Genomic DNA, 24,050 nt, shown 5'->3' with positions numbered 1-24,050 from the left:
TTGGCTGATTTCCTTCCCTGAAGTGGCAAATAAACTACCCCAGTCACATCACACGACTGATGTCTGTCTGTCTGTCTCTTGCGTTTGTATAGCGGCTTAACTGCCTTGGCTTTAGAATCTGTCCTCTGGCCATGTTCTCATTTGTGCAACGTGTCTCTGAATTTAGTTATAATTATAAGCCACGCCAGAAAAACCGTAATCTTTTCTCTCTCTCCAAATTGTGTGGCTGTTTTCTTTTGGGAATGAGACTGTTTGGTAAGATAATGTGAGGTATTAGATGAGTTTTCAAAAACAGTTTCAAAAAAGTAACTGGCATTTATTGGTATGTACCTCAATCTCCCAAGGCTCAAGTACAGAACCCTTCCTCCTGCCCCAAAAAGGACAAAATGACAGATACAGCAACAAGCTTTAAACATTGTGGGATTAATTTCCTCAGAGCAAAACTTTTTATAATAAAGATTCAACTTATCTGAGATAAATAATTTACAACAATAAAAGCTGCAATACCAGCACGTTCATGTAGAATAGCTGTAATTTTGGGGTCTAAAATGAACAACATTCTTCATATAAGGGATTCCCTGAGGTATAAATCTATCAGGCATTACAGAATATTTTAGAGCCATATACTGCCTTCACTCCGTGAGCAGACTGAAGTCACTACACAGTCCTTAGTAACTGTCGTGATGTAACTCAGTCTTTGTGTTATGAGCCCTTAAAATCAGCTGATGCAGTTGCAGTGTCCAGAAAATTCACATCAACAACTTCAAGTCATTGCTGAATTCAAGAATAACACTTCTGATCTATTTGTGACAACAGGATGAAATTATACCATCCTCCAAGTGCCCGTCAACTCTTGCTTTGTATTGCATTGTGGTTCTTGTTCACTCCATAACAAAATCACATACATTCTTTTGCAATTCTGATGCAGCAGTTGCTTAGTAAGGAACTTACTAACTTATCAGAAAGGAACTTAGAAAATGCAAAGAAAGATGACATTATACAGTCTGAGATACTAGTAACAGAAATATTCTGAAGACAATAGGACAAATACTGAAGACAAAGCTGCACAGAGCTTGGAAAGGTAATTTTTCAAGCATGGGGAATTCTTTGCTGACATTACACTACATGATCTTCAGAATTTTTCCACATGAATTAGTTAATGGACTAAAGACAATATCTTTATTACTATGGTAGTACTTTCCTGAGCTAAACAACCTGCCAAGATAAATTCAGAATTGTTGGACTTTGATCAAATATGTCCATATTTTTAAGGTGACCTGCAAATAAAAAAAAACATTTACTTCAACAATTGTGAGGAATGTACCCATTAATTAGGCTTAGGGTGTAGAAAGCACATTCACTCCTTAAACACCCCACTGAAGTCAATGAAAAGATTCCCCTGACTTCAACAAGCTTTGGATCATGCATTCAATTTTTTCCCCCTTTTCAAGAACACAAAAGTTGCTAGACACTGTTCTTCTGGTATCCCAGCATGCACTTTGCTATGATGTCACAGCTATCACAAAAAAACACTGGTACATGGTTTAGCTCCTACACCAAGGGCCTGATCCTGCTCTCATTGGAATTTGTGGCAAAACGCTTATTAATTTCAACTGAGCAATCTCAGAACCCTATATTTTAAAAAAATTATCTTACTCCATTCACCCATAGGCTATCTTAATCCTCCAGGAGAAGTACTTGGCAGCTTTGATGTCATAGCATGGTGCATGAATGGGAGCCCAGGACCCATGACTTCAAAGGACCTAAAATAAATACAACCGATAAGAATTTATTTATATGCTAAATATTACTATTCACCTGCTTGATAGGAATATTTAGTAGATATCACTAAAGCAAGAGGTATTTACATGTTGTGGTGAAAAAAGGGTTGGAACAGGCCTTTGAGGCTGCTCAGGCCGGCAGTCAATCAACAAAGGCCGGTAAGGAGCCAATCAGGACAGGGCAGAGGCAGCCAATCAGGGCTGGGCGAGGCCCTATATAAAGGCTGCCTAGCAGGAGGACACAGAGGCAGTCTCTCCCTGACTGGCAAGGAAGACAGACTAGCTCCTGAGGAAGGAGCTAGCACCTCGGACAGAGCAATGCTGGGCAGGCTCGGGGGAGCAAGAGAGAGCTCCAGCCCCATTACCTGTTAGGCTGCGGGCCCTGCTACAAAGGGTCGAGGAGGTGTACAGGGCCAAAGGGGAAGTGGCCCAGGGAAGGAAAGCGGACAGGAGGGGAATGAAGGAGGGCAGAAGGAGGCTGCCGCTAGAGGGTCCCTAGGCTGGGACCCAGAGAAACGGGTCGGCTTGGGTCCCCCCCCTTTCTCCTTATACTGCATCTGGCCACAGAAGACAGTGGCCAACTTACCCCTGAGCTAAGGGGCTAGACTGTGGGTTGCAGTTGTCTGCACTGGCTGGCTGCACTGAGGCAGTTGTGAGTCCCAAAGACTGCTGTTAACCCTCCCCCCCCGGAAAGGGGTGAGTCTGGAGTAGTGGGCATTGCCGGAAGGCAGTGTCCTGAAGAGGACGCAGCCAAGCGGAGAGCAATGCGAGTCACAGAGCAGAACGGACAGTGGACAGGACACCATGCACTGAGGGCGCTCCGCAGTGGACAGAGCTAATTCCTGGAGCAACCAGCGGGAGGCGCCAGCAGTGGTGAGTCTTGACCCCGTCACACACGGTTTTATGTGCTAGTCACATTGAAGCCCTTCCTTAACAACATTAAACAATTAATAATATTAACATTTTGCAATAACACTTTTCTAAAGACTCTATCAATGATAACCAAGTTATGATTAAGGCACTTACTATCAATGCTGATGACAAGCTACCACAGCTCTTCAAGACAGGTATCCCAGAGGTCTGTGTAACCCACACACCTTCTGGGTGTGGTGTTCTGTCCCATCTAGTGGCACTGAAACCACTTAAAGAGAGAGAGAAAAAATGAGTCTGTTCTACAGCCTTAGCTAACAGCCATTGGCTTTTGGCTCATGCACTAAGCAATAGAGCAGGATCCGGCCCGTCAGCCATTTTAAGCCGGCCTGTGACAAATCTGAGGAACTGTCACGGATTGAAGTCTTACGAGAGGAAGTTTTGGAATTAATTGATAAACTTAACATTAACAAGTCACCGGGACCAGATGGCATTCACCTAAGAGTTCTGAAAGAACTGAAATGTGAAGTTACGGAACTGTTAACTAAGGTTTGTAACCTGTCCTTTAAATTGGCTTCTGTACCCAATGACTGGAAGTTAGCTAATGTAACGCCAATATTTAAAAAGGACTCTAGAGGTGATTCTGGCAATTACAGACTGGTAAGTCTAACGTCTGTACCGGGCAAATTAGTCGAAACAATAGTTAAGAATAAAATTATCCGACACATAGAAAAACATAAACTGTTGAGCAATAGTCAACATGGTTTCTGTAAAAGGAAATCGTGTCTTACTAATCTATTAGAATTCTTTGACGGGGTCAACAAACATGTGGACAAGGGGGATCCAGTGGACATAGTGTACTTAGATTTCCAGAAAGCCTTTGACAAGGTCCCTCACCAAAGGCTCTTATGTAAATTAAGCTGCCATGGGATAAAAGGGAAGATCCTTTCATGGATTGAGAACTGGTTAAAAGACAGAGAACAAAGGGTAGGAATTAATGGTAAATTCTCAGAATGGAGAGGGGTAACTAATGGTGTTCCCCAAAGGTCAGTCCTCGGACCGATCCTATTCAACTTCTTCATAAATGATCTGGAGAAAGGGGTAAAAAGTGAGGTGGCAAAGTTTGCAGATGATACTAAACTGCTCAAGATAGTTTAAGACCAAAGCAGACTGTGAAGAACTTCAAAAAGATCTCACAAAACTAAGTGATTGGGCAACAAAATGGCAAATGAAATTTAATGTGGATAAATGTAAAGTAATGCACATTGGAAAAAATAACCCCAACTATACATACAATATGATGGGGGGCTAATTTAGCTACAACAAGTCAGGAAAAAGATCTTGGAGTCATCGTGGATAGTTCTCTGAAAATGTCCACGCAGTGTGCAGAGGCGGTCAAAAAAGCAAACAGGATGTTAGGAATCATTAAAAAGGGGATAGAGAATAAGACGGAGAATATATTATTGCCCTTATATAAATCGATGGTACGCCCTCATCTCGAATACTGCGTACAGATGTGGTCTCCTCATCTCAAAAAAGATATACTGGCACTAGAAAAGGTTCAGAAAAGGGCAACTAAAATGATTAAGGGTTTGGAACGGGTCCCATATGAGGAGAGATTAAAGAGGCTAGGACTCTTCAGCTTGGAAAAGAGGAGACTAAGGGGGGATATGATAGAGGTATATAAAATCGTGAGTGATGTTGAGAAAGTGGGTAAGGAAAAGTTATTTACTTATTCCCATAATACAAGAACTAGGGGTCATCAAAAGGCAGCAGGTTTAAAACAAATAATAGGAAGTTCTTCTTCACGCAGCGCACAGTCAACTTGTGGAACTCCTTACCTGAGGAGGTTGTGAAGGCTAGGACTATAACAGAGTTTAAAAGAGAACTGGATAAATTCATGGTGGTTAACTCCATTAATGGCTATTAGCCAGGATGGGTAAGGAATGGTGTCCCTAGCCTCTGTCTGTCAGAGGGTGGAGATGGATGGCAGGAGAGAGATCACTTAATCATTGCCTGTTAGGTTCACTCCCTCTGGGGCACCTGGCATTGGCCACTGTCGGTAGACAGGATACTGGGCTAGATGGACCTTTGGTCTGACCCAGTACAGCCTTTCTTATGTGAGCTCCTGCTGGGGAGTGGGGTCTGGGGCTTGCCCTGCTCCAGCCAGGGTGCCAAGCCCAGGGCCACATCATGCAGCTTCCGGTGCTCCAGCCGGGGCGCCGCACCACGCAGCTCCCGGAAGCTGCGGCATGGCCCAGTTCCGGGACACAGGGTCGAGGTCTGCACCACGCAGCTCCTGGAAGCAGCCTCATGGCCCCGTGGGTCGGGGGCCACTCCACGCATGGGAGCCGAAGAAGGGACATGCCACTGCTTCCAGGAGCCACTAGATTAATCGCCGCTCGGAGCCAGCATCCCTGAGCCTCACCCCATGCCCCAGCCCCCTGCCTCAGCCCTGATCCCCCTCCTGCCCTCCAAACCCCTCAGTCCCAGCCCAGAGTAACCTACTACACCCCAAACTCCTCATCCCCAACCCCACCCCAGAGCCTGCACCCCCAACCAGAGCCCTCACCCCCTCCTGCACTCCAACCCCAATTTTGTGACCATTCATGACCCGCCATACAATTTCTATTCCCCAATGTGGCCTGCAGGCCAAAAAGTTTGCCCACCCCTGCTCTAGAGGTCCCCTGTTTGATCCTGCCCGCTGATGACTGGGGTCTGTCGGTGTTACATCTGCAAGTCTGAGGGGCCCCAGTGCATATACATGTTGAGGAGGGTATCTTTCTTTTTTTTAAACCTGCCTAGTGGTCATTTTGGCAGGAAAAGGGACCATTGCAAAGAGAGAGAAACCAAGGCAGAGACAGGGTTGGAAAAAGCAAGAAGACTGAATACTAAGGGAGAAAGAGGAGAGAGGGAGAACACCTTTGCCTTGGCAGAGCTAGCACAAAGGAGTCATAGGGCAAATATAAGGCCCACACCTGGGTGAATGCCACAGAAGCACCCGGCAGCACATGGGCCATGTCAGAGATAGAACTGGTCAGGAATTTTTTGACTAAATGTTTTTTGTTAGAAATTGCTGATTCATCTAACCCAAAACCTCTCACAGAAACTTATCAATTTCAACAAAACTTGTAAAGATTTCTGAGGTTCAAGATGGAATTTCTGGTCAAAACCAGATACACCCTGGAATAGCCCAGTGACTAGGGCACTCATGAAGTAGAACAAGGACTTGAACAGGGATCTCCTACATCTTAGATGAGCACCCAAACTGGGCTATTAGCCATTTACAGATTCTCTCTCTCAGTTTCAGAAAGTCTCAGGTTCATTCTCCATCACAACAAAAATTCCAAAACCTCAATCTTTCAGGAAATTGAATCCTTGTTTTCTGGTTAGCCCGACTCAGGGGCTAGCTGGAGACAGGAGAGGGTGTGGCCAAAAATAACACTACATAATCACATCCGTTTTAATTATTTTGGAAATTTATTTCAAAATACCCATCAGCAAGTATGTCTGTAACAATACAGATACCCCTCCCAAATTCTCCCAGGAATAGAGAGTTAACACCCCCCCCCCCCCCCATAACAACCTAGTTCATTCTCTGACCCCTTGCCCCCCCAAGCCCAGCCAGGGGAGCAGACACCCACAACCCCTCCCCCCCCCGAGCCCAGCCATGGGACCCCCCCATCAATAAACCCGAATCCCCTACCCCACAGAGATCAGCTGCACCCCTGCCTCCCAGAACTAAGGTGACCAGATGTCCTGATTTTATAGGGACAGTCCCGATTTTTGGGTCTTTTTCTTATATAGGCTCCTATTACCCCCCACCCCATCCCGATTTTTCACATTTGCTGTCTGGTTACCCTACCCAGAACCCAGCTGCAGGCCCCCCATCCAGACACCCACCCCCTGCCCCTCAGAGCCCAGGGATCCAGAGGAAGAAACAGCCTGATGCTCAGTCCCAGGCTTGTGTGGAATTACCTGCGTGCTGCCGCCGCCTACTTCCCCCAGTGCGTGCTGGGAACTGCAGCTGCCAGGAATCCCTCTGGCAGTGTCTTCTATATGCGAGCTGGGCTCTGCCATGTCCAGTGGCCCCTAATGGCAGCCAGCAGCACTGCAGCCCATTTCTGTCAGGGAAAGGAAATTCTGTGCAAAAAACATTAATTTCTGCAAAATTCTGCATGGCGCAGTGGGGCAGAAGTCCCCCAGGAGTAACAAAGGGGAAAAGAAGGAGCAGGAGAGGAACAATGGAATGGTAGCAAAAGAAATGAAGTAGAGAGTCAAGTATCAAAGGGAAAGGGAGGATACACAAAATGTAGTTCTCTTCAAGGTTGTTAAAAAAGTTAAATTTTCAGTTAAAGTAAAAGACAGCAGGAGAGAAAGTATAAAAAGGAGAGATGAAGAAAAGAAAACTTTGGAGAGGAAAAATGCAGACAGAAAGAGGAAAGCAAGAAATAAAGAACTGGGACATTTAACAGGGAAGAAGACAGCAGTGGTTAGGGTTTTGAAATTTCCTGTTTTGACAACTTATTTTCTACATTTTACAACTCAATTCTAGAGATGGGAAAAGGGAAGCTATGGTAGAAAGTTACTGGCAATGAGATTTGAGTCAAAATGTTGCTGTTAGACATAATGGTAGATTAACGCCTTGTCTAAAGACAAAAATTGCACCAGTTTAACTAAAACAAATTAAAAAACTGATTATAGTTAAATTGGTGCATATTCCTTTGTTGACAATGTTATATCAGTTTACAAATGGCTTATATCAATTTAGTTTGGATTTAAGTGTATCTGCATAAATTGGCATGAGATGAAATATATTTGAAAATCAAATTTAGTTAACACAATGCAGTGTGTGTGTGTGTGTGTACGTAGACAAAGCATAATACAAGAGTTTCTTTTTTTAAATGCATGCTACTATTGCAGATAACTTTCTCTGGGAATTTCAAGTTTTACATTTTTTGTGGTTTAAATAGTGCTATACATTTTCTAAAAACAAATATCTAGTTACTTAACTGAGCTCTTCACCATGGCACAAATCCCTTTTTGCTAAATTCATTTATACAGCACATAATATTCAGCACACTAAAAAATTTTCTGCATACAAAGTGTTACATCAGTTGCTGTAGTCACCTGTAAAAGAAGTGTCTTGAAGTGTAAGATTATAAAGTTAAGACTACTAAAATCGTCTTACAGGACAAGTAGGAATTTGGGAGTCTGTTTAAAAATGATCTGCTCATCCAGGTCAAACTAGAACTGCTCTTTGACTATATAGTTTACTAGACTACAGCACCTTCTCCTACTCCAAACAGCCTAATTTGATTTTTTTTCTTTTGATTGTGATAAATTAATTAAAAATGCAAGATAGACCTGCTTGTCCACTTTCTCCAAGATGAATTTTGTTTGCCATTCTGTCACCAGTGAGCTCAATGTAAAAGATGCACTGTAGATCAGCTACAGAATGAGTTCTGATTTTACATTTTCCTGACTGTTTACAGAAATACAACTTCTGATATTCTCCAATTTTAACAACTCTGCCATGATCCCAATTGCAGCATTCATTAACTAATCCAGCCATCAGAGTACTATAACTCTACCCTTAAGGAAATGTGAAGATTTTAAAAACACACTAAAATTGAACTTTTCTCCAGGGAATGGGGGTATTTGGGTATTCCTCTGAATCCTCAGAACAGACAATTGCTCTTCTGCATGAGAAATTGTAAATGGTCATCAGGCAAAGAAAGAACCAGTTGTCCACGATCCTTAGTGCAGATCTTCCATTTGAAACAAAGAAACCCTGCAATACCCAAGGTAAGGATTTGGAAGGAGATGGAGGGAGCAGAAAGTACTATTTTTGGTGCTTAAGTAATCACAGAAGTAAATCAGTCTCTCCAATCAAGAAACACCCTCTACTGGATAATTATATATATATATATATTTTTTGTTGAGAACTGTATACTACACTGACAGAGGATAGGTATTTTCCTTTCCTAACTACTATGACCTGTGAGTCTTCCATCTCTATATTTGTTTGATCTGTTTTACTATGAAGACTAATATCCTTATTTCATGCTCCAATTTGAACGGAGCAATTCAAGTATATAGCTACAGACACACTAATGAGAGAGGTTTTTTTAATAAAAATATGCTTTTTATTACCATTGAAATTCATTGATTGAGCTCTGAGATATTCAGAGGTCCAGACTTTTGAATGGTTTGAAATAGAGTTTGAAATAGAGTAATTTATTACCAGGGATCAGAAGACACTCTACCTTGTGTCAGCATTCAAATGAATCAAGTTCTCTGGGCTTATCTACATGCAAAAATTGTACAGCTTTAACTATAATGGTATAGTTAAAGCAGTACAACCCCACTAGCGTGGCTGCAGTTAATAGAGATATCAACATGCAGCTACTGGTATTCTTATTCCCATAGGCTTAAAGGGATAAGTTATAGTAGTATAATTGTGTCCATATTAGGATTTGTATCAATTTAATGGTTTTAGTTTAAAAAAATCATATGCCTAATCAAAATAATTAAATCAATACAAGAACTGTGTAAACCAAGTTTCTGATGCTCCGTGTACTTTTCCAGGCTGATTTCGATCTATGGAATCCTTTCCTGGACTCTCCACAGCAGGGGTGGAGGTGGGGGGGAAGGAGAGGGAAAGGGGGGGATGAGATAGGAAAGATCTCCTATACCAGTGGTCTCCAACCTTTTTACGCATAAGATCACTTTTTGAATTTAAGATTAACCCAGGATCTACCCTGCCTCTTCCCCGTGGCCCCACCCCGCTCACTCCATCCCCCCTCCCTCTGTCACTCACTCTCCCCTACCCTCACTCACTTTCACAGGGTTGGGGTAGGGGAGAGGGTGCAGGCTCTGGGCTGGGGCTGAGAGGTTTGCAGTGTAGGAGGGGGCTTCGGGCTGAGCCTGGGGCACGGGGTTAGGGTGCAGGAGTGAGGGGTGCAAGCTCTGGGAAAGAGTTTGGGTGCAGGGGTCATATGGTCACACTGCACCTAATCTCATAGAATCCACTGGACATTTCATGAATTTTACTTATTAGTGTGATTTGCGGTTTATAGATCCAAAATCTTTCAGGGATCGTCACAAATCAGTGTAACATCATCAACTGTGGGGTGTGCATTGGCTGAGCCTAGGGCAGGGGTTTGGGGTGCAGGAGTGAGGGGTGCAAGCTCTGGGAGGGAATTTGGGTGCAGGAGGGAGCTCTGGGTAGGTGCAGGGGATTGGGGTACAGGAGAGGGTGAGGGGTCTGGAAGGGAGTTTGGGTGCAGGAGGGGACTCCGGGCTGAGGCAGTGGGTTTGGGTGCAAGGTGCAGGCTCCAGCCAGGAGGCGCTTACCACAGGCGGCTCCTGGGCAGTGGTGCTGCGGCCGGGCTCAGGCAGACTGCCTGCTTGCCGTGGCCCCACGCCGCTCCCGGAAGCGGCTGGCTGCTGGCATATCTCTGCAGCCCCCGGGTTGGGGGCAGAGGGCCTCCGTGCGCTGCCTGTGCCCGCAAGCGCCACCCCTGCAATTCCCGTTGCCCAGTTCCCAGCCAATGGGAGCTGCGGGGACGGTGCTGGGGGCAGTGTGCATAGCTGCCTCCTCCCTCCCATGAGCTACAGAGATGTGCCAGCAGCCAGCTGCTTCCAGGAGCGATGTGGGGCCACGGTAGGCATGCAGCCTGCCTGAGCACCACTGCACCGCTGGACTTTTAGCGGCCCGGAGATTGCGACTGACTGGCAGAGGATCCAGGATCGACCAGTCCATCGCGATCGACGGGTTGGTGACCATTTCCTATACACACCGCCATCATTCCTTTAAAGCAATATCTACTGAATCACTGCCAGGAAGTGTTGCTGCCAAAAGATTGGATCATAACTGCTAATAGCAAATCATCTCTCCAGAAGAATGGAATGAGACTGGTTCAGAAATAAAAATCAGTCCACATCAGAAAAAGATTGATGCTGGCAAACTTTTAGACACATTTGCTCTTTGCTCATGAACCAATTAAAAAAAATCCTTCACTTGAATTGCCAGTTGGTCAGTTTATTTTAATAATCTGGGAGGGAACATTGGAACAGGAGCATTCAATGTGTTTAATTTCATTTCCCTCAGACATATTATTGGCCTATTAGAACACAACTAGCAAAGTAAATTTATTATATTAAAAAGCTATTTTTTTTTAAAGTATGCATACATTTGGCAGCACTATTTTGTAGTTTTCTCAAAGTTTTCCTGGACCTTAATCTAAAATCCCCCACTCTATATAGACTTTAGAAGCAACAGCATGGCCAAGCGATAATTAAAAAAAAAATTACACAGCTTAAATTTAGAGACTTAATGGCTATTTGAAGTGGAAACTCCCCCAATTTAGGACTAATATTAAAATAGCTTTTAAAATCACTCTATTCTGGAGCAAGCCATGCATCTGAGACAAAGAGGTTAACAAACAGGTTTGATACTTAGTTATGCTACATAAAGCGTCATATAGCAAAGAGTAAAATAACTATGGCTGAGTAGCAAGATCCATGTGGGTGGGCTCCTGTGCCTGCAGGAAGGGGGTCTTTATCTATTGATATACAATATTGATTGTATATTTTTTGTGGTACTTATACAGTAGTAATTATTTGATTTGTTATACAAATTACATAAATTCTCATGCTCTGATGAGGATGGGTGTTGTGTCAAGATTTGGATGCTACTTACTATATGCTCAGCTTCTTTACTGCTACCAAGCACCACAGTAAAATAACTCAAATATTGAGGAAAAAGTAATCAAGTCCCTCTTGGACAACAATATTGCCTTCCACTTATATAACATCTTTCAGCTAAGGATCTCAAATTACCTACAAGGGAAATTATTCTTCTCTTAACAGCTGGGGAACAGAGACACAGAAGGCAAGAATTAATTTTGAACATACAACCTGAAACAGCTAGGGCCTTATTTTCAGAAGTGCTGAGTATAAATAGTAACTGAAAGGGAAGCTGCAAGTACTCATTACCTCTGAAAATCAGGCCTTTTGTGTCTCAAGTTGAATGCCCAAAATTGAGGCACCAAAACCCTGAGTGACCGTTTTGGAAAATTAAACCTAAGGGAAGGGCACATAATGAGTTAGCAGTACAAGTATTCAACAGTGCAGAAGTGCCATGCATTTTCCTGGGCAGCGCCTACTCTCACACTAGGTTTCATATAAAGAATGGAGGATCTCCCTCTGTTTCCATTTCCTTGATTAGGATCACAGCAGCAGGACTGGCTATATAGTTTGCAGCAGTACTAGCAATCCACATGCTCAAAAAGTCAGGCCCCCGATGCGTCAGGCCCCCCAAAGTTAGTGAACATTTAAAAATAGAAGTTTTCTTTTAAAATTTGCCTCCAAACTTGTTTCTGCTATAAACCTTTTTAAAATGAATACTTAACTTATCATGCAGTTATACGGCTTCAAGAAATGGGACTTTAAGAAAGACACTAAATATTGCAAGACTAGCAAGTCACGACAGCTAGTAACACTTTACAGTGTTTGGGAGGCAGATTCCCCCCAACCCAACTGGAGACAATGCACTTGCTCTTCTTCTCCCCACCCCCTCCTCAGGAGAGGATAAACATGTGACAGTGGTGTGATGGAAGGCACCCCAATACTAGGTTGAAGAGCACAGTTTGAAAGCCTATACACAATAGAACAAGGCTCCAGAGGCAGGTGAGGCTGGGGCAAAACCAGGCCTTGAGTTGCCTCCCTCTCCAATCCTGCTGCCAGATAAGATCAGGCATATCCCAGCTGCCATTTGTGGTGGAGCTAGGGATGCTGGGTATGCTACCACACCCCCTAGCTTGAAGGGGTTTCCATTATATACAGGATTTGCAGTTTGGTTCAATGGCTTTCAGCATTCCCACTATAAAACTTGTTTCAGCACCCCAGCCAACTGGAGAGAGACATGGCCTGAACATCAGCTTTTGCCTCACCCTCCCCACCTGCAGCAGAGAGGGGCAGGCAGGGCTGAGCATCAGTATAATAGGTGGGGGGGAGACAGTTCACTCTTGAGGCCAGGCCCTGACCCCAAGCAGATGGGGAAACAACTCCTGGCTGCTCTTGCCACGCTAGTGCCCACCAGTCTGCATGACCTTCACCCTACACCCAACCCCGTCCTCAGCATTCACAGTCTTACTCCCTACAGCTGGCCAGGGCAGGCCCTGGATGCCTAGGCCAGGCAGGACGAGCACAGCCAGCCCAGGCAAGGGGCCCAAAGCGAAGCCAGGCCGAGAGTACAGCTCCCAGCATTCCGCGCTCCGCTTTGCTGCGGGCCTCGGAGCGGGGCGAGCTGCGACTTCCCGCCGCGTCCCCACCCCAGAGGCACTGCACGAGCCCCCTGGCAGGAAGCCGACAGCCCTAGGATTTCCTAACCCCCAACTACCTCATTTATCTCACGTGACCGTTAAACTACGTTCCCCCCCCCCCGCCTTAATATAATTGGTGGATACAGCCGCCAATCACATTCTTCCACTTCGCACTGTCCCTTTTCCATTGGTCGCTGTTGGTAAAGCCGCCTCTTCCCCTGCCACGTCTGTTCTGATTGGCTGAGATCATTGGCCTGTCCCTGCCCCATGGAAATACCTGTCGCTCTGTGACAGGTTGCCAGGGAGGGCATGACTGAGAGCGTAAGGTGGAGATTGGTTCCTCCTCCCCCTTCACCTCCTCTATTCCCCCTCCCCTCTGCTAGCTCCGCCCTCTCTCAGATGGGCGGGGGGAAGAGACTCCCATTCATTTATCCTCGCACCTCTTCTGAATCGCCTGCGGCTTTAGGCCTTGGTAGTCTCATGCCCCAGCCTCGCCCCACTGTCTCCCACGTCATCTCCCCGTACGGTTTCCTCTTGGCTCGCGCGCGGCCCTCCCCCGTCTCCCACTTCTCTGCCTCCCACCCACTCGTGCGCAGCCTCTCTGCCTCCCTCGCGCCCCACCCCGCCCCCCGCCGGCTCCTCCTTCCCCCTCCGCCCGCCTCCTCTCTCAGCCTGTGGCCCCTCCTTCTCGCTCCTCCTTGCCCCTCAGCTCGCGCGCGCTGTCCCGGTCGCGCTCTCTGCCTCGCGCCGCACTGGGATGTTGACGGCTGCGTCGGGAGGCAGATCCCGGCTCGGCGAGGCGGCGGCCGGGGGAAGCCAGTGAGGCAGCCACAGCCCCCGCCGTAGCGCTCAGAGAGCGGGCGGACCCTCCCTCCTTCCTCCCGCCCGTGCGCTAGGCGGAGAGACTGCGAGGAGCCCGGGGTACAACATGGCGGAGCACTCGGCCCCCGACCACAGGCACAAACCCGCCAACTCCGCCGGCTCCTTGGCGCTGGGGAATAGCCGGCCCGGGACGGGCAGCGGCTCCTCCGCGGCGGCTGCCGGCGGCCCCCCGGCGGGTGGAGGCGGCCTGTCGGGGGGCCTGTCGCAGCCGGCGGGCTGGCAGTCGCTGCTCTCCTTCACCATCCTCTTCCTGGCCTGGCTGGCCGGCTTCAGCTCCCGGCTCTTCGCCGTCATCCGCTTCGAGAGCATCATCCACGAGTTCGACCCCTGGTGAGTCGTCGCCGCCGCCGCCGCCCTGGGGTAGGGGGTAGTGGGGAGGGCGGGGGCAAGGGGTCGGGGCTGGTCCCTGCGCTGCCCCTGGGCTGGGCGATGAACGCGCCACCCCCCCGAGCTCCGGAGGCGGAGCGCTGCCCCCGGTGAACGGCCCAATCCGGCCGGGCACCGGCCTGCGGGGCCGCTCGCCCACTTCGCCAAGTTGAGCTGCGCCTGTTCCTCCCACTGCTGGCGGGTGGGAGCCGCGAGAGGACGTGGTGCGGCTGGGCTAGGAGCGAAGGGGCATCAGGTATTGGGACACGCGAGGCGAAGGGGGCCGTGGGCCGAGCGAGGAGGCGCAGGCAGGCGTCGGGCTGGGAGGCAGCGTGAGCGGGACCCGAAGGTAGGGCACAGAAGCGGTAATACGCAGCCAATGTGTGTGGGCTTTGCGGAGCATGGTTAATCGGTGTGATCGGAAGAAAGGTGTTAAAATGAAGCAGCCTTATTGCTTTGCCTATCTCCTTCCTGTGTGCCCCCTTTGAGTTGAATCTTGCATGCTGCAGCTAGGAGTGTTGGTACAAAATACAGGTTTTGTGGCAAGGGAGGTATCGGGAAAGTTGTGGCAACAGCAGGCAGGTGGGCTGCAGAGTTACATTGGAGAAATTGAAATCAGTATGTGCTTTTTTAAATGAAGATGAACCAAAGAATTTCATATAAAGTCCTTCTGTCACATTGTTGTCTCCAGATGTGCAGTAGCACTTCATAGTATTCTTTCACTGGATTCCTTTTTGACCAGGGCCAGGGAGGGAGGAGGGTAAGGAATGCACCTCAGGAAGTAAATCTTCATAAAAGTGACTGGTGGGATTACAATAAAACGGGTGACACTGATTTACTGCCAGATATTTCAAAGTGCCCAGGTTTTTTTTTTTAACCTAAGGTTTCTTACTGTTTCTCAAATATCATTATATACAAATGAAAACAATCTTTAGAAAATAAACTGGATTCTTGTAGTTGGAGGGAATGGAACCATGTTATGCAAAAGATCAAGAAATGCTGCACTAATTTCTGTTCTAGTCCTTGCAGCAAGGTTTGTGGCTCAGAGGAATACAGCAGGAGTGTGGGGAAATTTTTTGGAGAGTATGGCATTGAAATATTGTATCTTGTGTTAGTTGAGACCATTCTAGGAAGGTGCCCCGTATTTAGATCCTTAAGTAAGATATTTTTGCATTATTCATTTGATTTTCTTATTTTTTTTTTAAACAAGCCAAAATTTTAGGTCTGAGGTCTCTTATGGTTGATCATTTTGAGGGAAGGGCATGCTCTATGTTTTGAAATACTGAGTACACATTTTATTGGTTTTATAAAATCTAGAAAAAATGTAATGTTTTACTAAATAGATATTGTACATTTCAATTTGCACACTTGAATATTCAGTTTAGGTGCAACTTTTATTTAGTTTGCAAATTATGGTATTTGAGGGCAGAGGTAGTGTCCAGAGAAGTAAAGAACACGATGAAGGCTTTGTTCTTAAGCATTGTGTTAAATCCCTTTAATGCAAATTCTGTACTGAAAAAGCAAAAGTAAAGGATACTTAGTTCAAGCATTGGCCCATTATAAGAGTGTTTTATTGTGTAAATGTAAATAAGTGAAATTGAAATGCAAATCTAAATTAATATAAATTAGAGATTAAGGGATTATTAACTTTGGTGCATACTTTAGGAATTGTCGCCTATATAATTTTTTTAATGCTTTTCTGTTCTAAATGTAGGTAAAGGGATTTACACTTTGAAATAGTTTCCAACTGCAATAGTTTTCGCAGTCAGGAAGTTTTTCCTGGTATAGGTCTAAATTCTCCCCTAATTGCTTCCCGTTATTCTTTTTTATCAAGGTTCATTCTCCTCAGATGAATGGGAATTGTGCTGTCGTGAGTTAGGTGATGTAGTATCAAATTAAAAAAAAAAAGGGGGGAGATAAAACAAAAATTAAATTTCTAGCTCTTATGGCAGCAAAGGTAACGTTCTACTTGTAAACAGCATGTTAGATGCAGTCATCTTCCTGACTACAAACAGACAGCTTCGGTCTATCTGCTGCTGCATGTAGCTTTGTCAATCATCTGTAGAATAAAGTTAACAAAACCCAGTGGTTATTCTGCAAGTCTTGGAGCAGCAGTGAAAATGTCAAGAATCATGTCAATGTTATGATGCTACATGCCAGAAGTGTAGCAGTAGGCAGTAGAGCTATTTAGTGGGGAAGAGAACCTAAACTGTGCAAGATCTGGAAGAAAGATGGAGTAGAGGAGACCCTTCTACATTGCAGCTGTCTTAGTGCAAGGAGACAGGAGGAGGAGACAGAGCTGCTCCTCCATTTGAGCAGTTAGATAGGAGTAGAATTGCAAATTTATAACACTCCTACAAGTCAAAGTCCAGTTAGAAAGAATCCATAAGCAGAGTCCAGGAACCACGCCCAGGTAAAAATCTCAGTACCTGCCTCCTTCCTAGGGTATGTCTACACTGGCAGAGTTACATCACTGTCAGTTACATCGCAGCTCAGAGAGCGCTGAAGGGAAACCACTGTTGTGTGTTCACACTGTCAGCTGCCTGTGCAACAGCATGTTCACACTTGCGGCACTTGCATCAGTATTCGGAGTGATGCACTCTGGGCAGCTATCCCACAGAGCATCTCTTCCTCTTCTGCTGCTAAGAGTTGTGGGAAGGAGGAGGGGGTTGCGGGGCATCCTGGGTTCTGTCCCAGTGGCCCATGATGCATTGCTTCGCATCCCAGCAATCTCTGTGCTTCCATCCGCATTTGGTGCCGTCTTTCAACCGTTTGTGTACTGCGTGCTCTGCCTCTTCGGTGTGCAGGAATGGATCCCGCACTGTCGACCAATATGCTGCTCACTCTCAGTAACATGTCACGAGTAGCAGTGTAGTTTTTCCTTAAACTACAAAGGCAAGAGGAGTGTGACATTGATCTCGCCACGCATAGTAGCTACGACACAAGATTGCTTGTGGCATTCACGGAGGTGCTGACCATAGTGGAACGCGGCTTTTGAGCTCGGGAAACAAGCGCTCAGTGGTGGGATCACATCATGATGCATGTCTGGGATGACAAGCAGTGGCTGCAGAACTTTCAGATGAGGAAAGCCACATTCATGGGACTGTGTGATGAGCTCACCCCAGCCCTGCGGCTCAAGGACACGAGAATGAGAGCTAACTTGTCGTTGGAGAAGCATGTGGCGATTGCACTGTGGAAGCTGGCTACTCCAGACTGCTGCCGATTGGTCGCTAACCAGTTCGGAGTGGGAAAGTCGACTGTTGGGTTGACGGAAGTGTGCAGGGCCATTAATCGCATTCTGCTCTGAAAGACCGTGACTCTGGGCAATGTGGATGGCTTGCATAAATGAGCTTCCCTAACTGCAGAGGGGCGATAGATGGCACGCATATTCCAATTCTGGCACAAGACCACCTAGCCACCGAGTACATTAATTGGAAGGGGTATTTCTCTATGGTTCTCCAGGCGCTTGTGAATTACTGTGGGCGTTTCATGGACATTAATGCAGGCTGGTCCAGAAAGGTGCATGACGCATGCATCTTTCGGAACACTGGCCTGTTCAGGAAGCTGCAAGCAGAGATTTTTTTTCCCGGACCAGAAGATCACTGTAGGGGAAGTCGAAATGCCCATTGTGATCCTGGGAGACCCTGTCTACTCCTTAACGCCGTGGCTTATGAAGCCATACACGGGGAACCTTGACAGCTGCAAGGAGCGGTTCAACAACAGGCTGAGCAAGTGCAGCATGACTGTTGAGTGTGATTTTGGCCGTTTAAAGGCCCGCTGGCGCTGCCTATATGGGAGGCTGGACCTGGCAGATGACAATATTCCTATGCTTATAGCTGCGTGCTGTACGCTCCATAATATTTGGGAAGGGAAGAGTGAAAGCTTCACTCAGGGCTGGACCACTGAGGCTCAGCGCCTGGAGGCTGAATTTGAACAGCCAGAGCCCGAGCTATTAGAGGTGCGCAGCGCAGGGCCATAAGGATCAGGGATGCCTTGAGGCAGCAATTTGAATCTGAAAGCTACTAATATTTGTTGCTATGCTCGGGAGTGCGGTGCTTGTAATGCTCGGAGGTGATCGTGATTGGTGCAGACTATGCACTGTGAAGGTTTTAGAAAATTGCCTGTTGTTTTGCAGGGCTCTGTTTGCTTTCAATTAATGGAATAAAGATTGCTTTCAAACCAAAACAATTCTTTTATTAAAAAATTGCAACAAGAGGAGAGAGACAAACACACGCATCAGCACTGTGGGGGATGGGGGAAGGGAGGGTCCAAGGAGGAGGTGGGGTCCTGGGATGGTTAAAGATTTGTGTATGTCCAGGTGTCATATGCAGCCTTGTCCTTTGGAGTACAGTGCAGTGGGTACTGTACTTCAGCGGGGCTAAACTGCAGAGGGATGGGTGTTGAGTGCAGTGGGTACCGGGAGTCTGCAGGGCTGGACTGTGATGGGGCAGGAGTGGAATGCAATGGGTACAGACTGGAACCAGGAGGTTGATAAGAGTGTGTTGGTGGTGTCTGGGGGTGCATGAGAGAGAGTTTTGCGTCAGCGGCTGCAGGGGAGGTGCGGCGAGGTGCGGAGCTGCTCGGTTTGCAGTGCTAGTAGCACCTGCAGCGTGTCTGCTTGTGCTACTAGCACTGCAAACCATAACATTTAAGAGCTGCTTTGTTCTGGTGCGCCGCTTTCTCCTTTCAGTCCCTCTTCTCGCTGTCCCGCCACTCCTTCAATTCTTGTTTTTTCGGCTGTGGAGTGCATTATGAAATCATTCAGAAAGTCCTCTTTAGTTCTTCGTGGCCGCTTTCTAATTCTGCGCAGCTGTTCAGCCGGCGATGAAAAAGAGGGAGGCTGGGCTCTGAAGGTTATATCTGTAAAGCCAAAATACAACATTTTACAGAAGCAATATTGTTTGCAACACACAGACCACTGATTCAGTGATTTAAAACACAGCCACTCTTCACATACCTGTCACTAACTGGCTGACCCCAGGCAAGGACACAAGCTACAAGACCCCAAAAATGGTGAGTAACCACAGGTGCTGGGGAAATCAGTGTTCCAGGACTGTACTGGGCACATGGCTCTTGGGGAGAGCCAGCACTGTAGGGGGGGGCCTTATAATCATTCCTGTCCCCACATTTTCCACAGGCTGTGTTCATTATGGAAGATATCTCGCTGGGAATCAAGGGAGGGTCTTCTCCAAGACTGCAGCTTCCGCCCTGGCCCTTATGCGGCTCACCTGTGTGCAGCAATGGTCGGTTCCCCCGTGACGACAGAGTGGCATGGGAAAGTTACCCTTAATGGGGCAAGAAATAAAGCAGCTCTGCTAAAGAACCTGCGGCAGCAGATTGTCCAGTATCTCCATGAAAGTTTGTGAAGATCTCTGAGGCAGATTCCTGTGACGTGAGGGAGTCAATCAACACCCTGTTCTGCGGCTCAGACTAGGCATGTGGTAGTACACGCATCATACAGACACAAGCCTGCTTTCTGCAACCCTCCTGCCCCCAACAACTGGCTTCAGCGATTCCCAAAATCAAAGCCACTTACCAGGGGCCTCCTCTCCTGTTTGCGCTTCACCAAGCTCTGACAGCTGTGAATGACTAGCTTCCTCCAGAGTAGAGAAGAGCTCCTAGCTGCATGCATCTCTGACCTCCGAGTCATCCTCTGCCTCTGGGTCCCCCTCCCCCCCCATCCAAGATTTTCTCCTCCTGCCTCGGTCCACTCTCTATTGGCACGTGAGCCACCGAAGTATCCACAGTGGCCTTCGCAGTGGAGGTGGGGTTTCCACCAAGTATCGCGTCCAGCTCTTTGTAGAACCGGCAGCTTGTGGGCACAGCACCGGTTTGCCTCCCGCACCTTGTGCACTTCCTTCACTTTGACCCTGCACTGCAGTATGTCTTTCTGTCATGCATCGTGAAATCTGTCTGTAGGTATCATAATTCCTACGGCTGGAGCGCAGCTGGGACTGGACAGCCTCCTCTCCCCAAATGCGGATGAGGTCCAGCAGCTCGGCATTGCTCCAAGCGGGGGATTGCCTGGAGCATGCAGCAGGCATGATCACTTGGAAGGATGCACTGAGACCACTGCATGCGTCACCGAGCAAACAGGAAGGGGACTTTCAAAATTCCCAAGGAATTTAAGGGGTGGTATCAAGCTTGGTTACAATTAGAGCTGTCAAGCGATTAAAAAAATTAATCATGATTAAGCACACCGTTAAAAAAGTTAATCGCGATTAATTGTTCTGTTAAACAGTAGAATACCATTTATTTAAATATTTTCAGATGTTTTCCACGTTTTTCAAATATATTGTTTTCAACTACAACACAGAATACAATGTGCACAGTGCTCACTTTATATTTATTTTTGATGACAAATATTTGCACTGTAAAAAAACAAAAGAAATAGTATTTTTCAATTCACCTAATACAAGTAGTGTAGTGCAATCTCTTTATCACGAAAGTTGAACTTTCAACTGTAGAATAGTTTTGTACTTATGTTAAAAAAAATTTCTCCCAAGTGATATTTTAAAACTAATGCTATTTTATAGCTAATGGCTTTATGATCCTCTATAGATGTGTGGTTTTCTTTTAATATTCCAATATTTTTGTTATTTATTTAGATTTAAAATAAGACACCTATCCAAAGCTCCAGGTGCCCTAACAAATTATTAGCAGTACAACAAATGCAGTGAAACCTAGACAGCTGCAGTGGCACAGGAGCCAGAGCTGTAAACGGGAGTTTGAGTGGGAGTTCTGTTGGAGGAGTTTGTTGGAAGACTAAGAGAGGCAGCAGAGGAACAGACAGGCTAGTGAAGGGAGTGTGTGATGTTCTGGCAGTGTTTTGGTGCTCCTTGGGGGTTTGTTTTGCTGTGGGTGGTGGTGGTTTGGTTTGCGTTTCCCGGACTAACAGGATTTAGGTGGGAAGGCTATGACAGATACCGAGGCAGCAGTGGTAGTGACCCAAGCAGTGGAAGATACAATGAAGATGACTGGATGTGGAAGCTGCAGCATCTACATGATCCTGGAAGGGGTACCTGAAAAGAGTTTCGTCTGCATGAAGTGCCGCCTGATAGAGCTGATGGAAGAAAAGATCCGAAGATTGGTGGAAACTCTGGTTGAGTTTAGAAGGAGGTTCGAGCAGATGATGGAGCAAAGACATGAGGAGGCTGAAGGGAAAAATTCAGACTTGCAGATGGAAGCAGGACCAAAGAACTCTGAGGGGAGACTTCTGGGTGAGGAAAATGGTCAATGGAAGCATGTGACTAAGAGAACCAGGCAGAGGAAAAGACGGGCTAGTGAAGGAGAAATAGAGCTCAGGAACAGGTTTGTGGAGTTTGAAAATGAAGAAGGGGCATAGCAGATGATCGCTGAAGGTGAGAGGGCAAGGAAGAAGAGAAGAGCAGCTAGTCCTGTAGGAAGAGGGGAAGAGTCACTGGAGATAACACCAAATATGAGCCCCAGGAGGATACAGAATGGGTTGCAGAGGATTGCAAGGGAGAATAGGAATCAAGAGGACTTGCAGCCAGAGGGAACAGGGGATAGACTGGAGAATCGCACCATCACCAGGAAAAGGCAGGTCTACATGATTGAGGACTCCTTACTGAGAAGAATAGACAGGCATGTAACCAGAGCTGATCCAGAGAACAGAAGGGTGTGCTGTCTGGCGGGTGCTAAGATACGGGATGTGGACCTGAGGTTGAAGAGGATCCTAACAGGAGTGGGAAAGAATCCACTGATTGTCTTTCATGTGGGAACAAATGATACGGCTAGATTCCCGCTGGAACGTATCAAGGGAGACTATGCCAGGCTGGGGAAGACGCTTAAGGAAATCGAGGCTCAGGTGATCTTCAGTGGGATTCTGCCTGTTCCTAGAGAAGGGTAACAAAGGTGTGACAAGATTATGATGATCAACAGATGGCTCAGGCAGTGGTGCTATAAGGAGGGCTTTGGGATGTATGGCCACTGGAAGGCATTCATGGACAGAGGATTGTTCTCTCGGAATGGACTTTACCTGAGTAGGGAGGGAAATAGACTTCTAGGATGGAGGCTGGCCCAACTGATTAAGAGAGCTTTAAACTAGGAATTTGGGGGAGATGGTTGGGAGATGTCCAGATAATCTCAACGCCCGATTTTGACATTGAGAGGGAGGAAAACTAAGTAAGAAAGGATACAGCCATGGGTAGGAGAATGGACATAAGGAGGAAAGGTAGTGTAGATACCAGTCTATAGGTGATACTGGCGGTAGAATGTCTGTGCCTAATCAGGTAAAGAATGTGAGCAAAGCCAAACAGCAAAAATTAAGCTGTTTGTAGACCAATGCGAGGAGCCTAGGTAACAAAATGGAGGAACTAGAGTTACTGGTGCAGGAAGTGAAACCAGATATTATAGGGATAACAGAAACATGGTGGAATAGTAGTCATGACTGGAATACAGCTATTGAAGGGTATGTGCTGTTTAAGAAGGACAGAAACAAAGGCAAAGGTGGTGAAGTAGCATTCTATATCAATGATGAGGTAGACTGTAAAGAAATAAGAAGGGATGGAATGGATAAGACAGAGTCTGTCTGGGCAAAAATCACATTGGGGAAGAAAGCTACTAGAGCCTCCCCTAGGATAGTGCTTGGGGTGTGCTATAGACCTCCGGGATCCGATTTGGATATGGATAGAGACCTCTTTAATGTTTTTAATGAAGTAAATACTGATGGGAATTGTGTGATTATGGGAGACTTTAACTTCCCAGATATAGACTGGAGGATAAGTGCTAGTAATAATAATAGGGCTCAGATTTTCCTGGATGTGATAGCTGATGGATTCCTTCACCAAGTAGTTGCTGAACCAAGAAGAGGGGATGCCATTTTAGATTTGGTTTTGGTGAGTAGTGAGGACCTCATAGAAGAAATGGTTGTAGGAGACAACCTTAGTTCGAGCAATCATGAGCTAATTCAGTTCAAACTAAATGGAAGGATAAACAAAAATAGATCTGTGACTAGGGTTTTTGATTTCAAAAGGGCTAACTTTAAAGAATTAAGGAAATTAGTTAGGGAAGTGGATTGGACTGAAGAACTTGTGGATCTAAAGGCGGAGGAGGCCTGGAATTACTTCAAGTCAAAGTTGCAGAAACTATCAGAAGCCTGCATCCCAAGAAAGGGGAAAAAATTCATAGGCAGAAGTTGTAGACCAAGCTGGATGAGCAAGCATCTCAGAGAGGTGATTAAGAAAAAGCAGAAAGCCTACAAGGGGTGGAAGATGGGAGGGATCAGCAAGGAAAGCTACCTTATTGAGGTCAGAACACGTAGGGATAAAGTGAGAAAGGCCAAAAGCCATGTAGAGTTGGACCTTGCAAAGGGAATTAAAACCAATAGTAAAAGGTTCTATAGCCATATAAATAAGAAGAAAACAAAGAAAGACGTGGGACCGCTAAACACTGAGGATGGGGTGGAGTGGAGGTTAAGGATAATCTAGGCATGGCCCAATATCTAAACAAATACTTTGCCTCAGTCTTTAATGAGGCTAATGAGGAGTTTAGGGGTAATGGTAGGATGACAAATGGGAATGAGGATATGGAGGTAGATATTACCACGTCCGAGGTAGAAGCCAAACTCGAACAGCTTAATGGAACTAAATCGGGGGGCCCAAATAATCTTCATCCAAGAATATTAAAGGAACTGGCACATGAAATTGCAAGCCTATTAGCAAGAATTTTTAATGAATCTGTAAACTCAGGGGTTGTACTGCATGACTGGAGAATTGCTAACATAGTTCCTATTTTTAAGAAAGGGAAAAAAAGTGATCCCAGGAACTACAGGCCTGTTAGTTTGACATCTGTAGCATGC

General features: G+C 46.3%; 1 protein-coding gene and 1 long non-coding RNA gene across 2 annotated transcripts in view; one reads left to right on the top strand and one right to left on the bottom strand.

The window, feature by feature from the left end:
- Positions 1-295: 295 nt before the first annotated feature.
- LOC112116884 lies at positions 296-6,737 on the bottom strand. The gene is made up of 3 exons (XR_002908931.2): positions 6,630-6,737; positions 2,808-2,922; positions 296-1,277 (listed from the first exon to the last, which is right to left on the bottom strand). It is a non-coding gene; the product is annotated as an uncharacterized LOC112116884 (long non-coding RNA).
- Positions 6,738-13,658: 6,921 nt separating this feature from the next.
- Positions 13,659-24,050, top strand: part of STT3B (STT3 oligosaccharyltransferase complex catalytic subunit B) — an 83,950-nt gene continuing 73,558 nt past the window's right edge. The window contains exon 1 of the mRNA XM_024214624.3: positions 13,659-14,194. Coding sequence (XP_024070392.1) covers positions 13,911-14,194 — 284 coding nt within the window. The 5' untranslated portion in view covers positions 13,659-13,910. The remainder of the gene's footprint in view (positions 14,195-24,050) is intronic.

The sequence above is a fragment of the Terrapene carolina genome, unplaced genomic scaffold (genome assembly GCF_002925995.2).
Source record: "Terrapene carolina triunguis isolate 2854851 unplaced genomic scaffold, T_m_triunguis-2.0 Scaffold84, whole genome shotgun sequence".
In the NCBI taxonomy this organism is placed as follows: Eukaryota; Metazoa; Chordata; order Testudines; family Emydidae; genus Terrapene; species Terrapene triunguis.
Note: the sequence above shows the minus strand (reverse complement) of the source record. Positions and strands in the feature narration are given on the sequence as shown.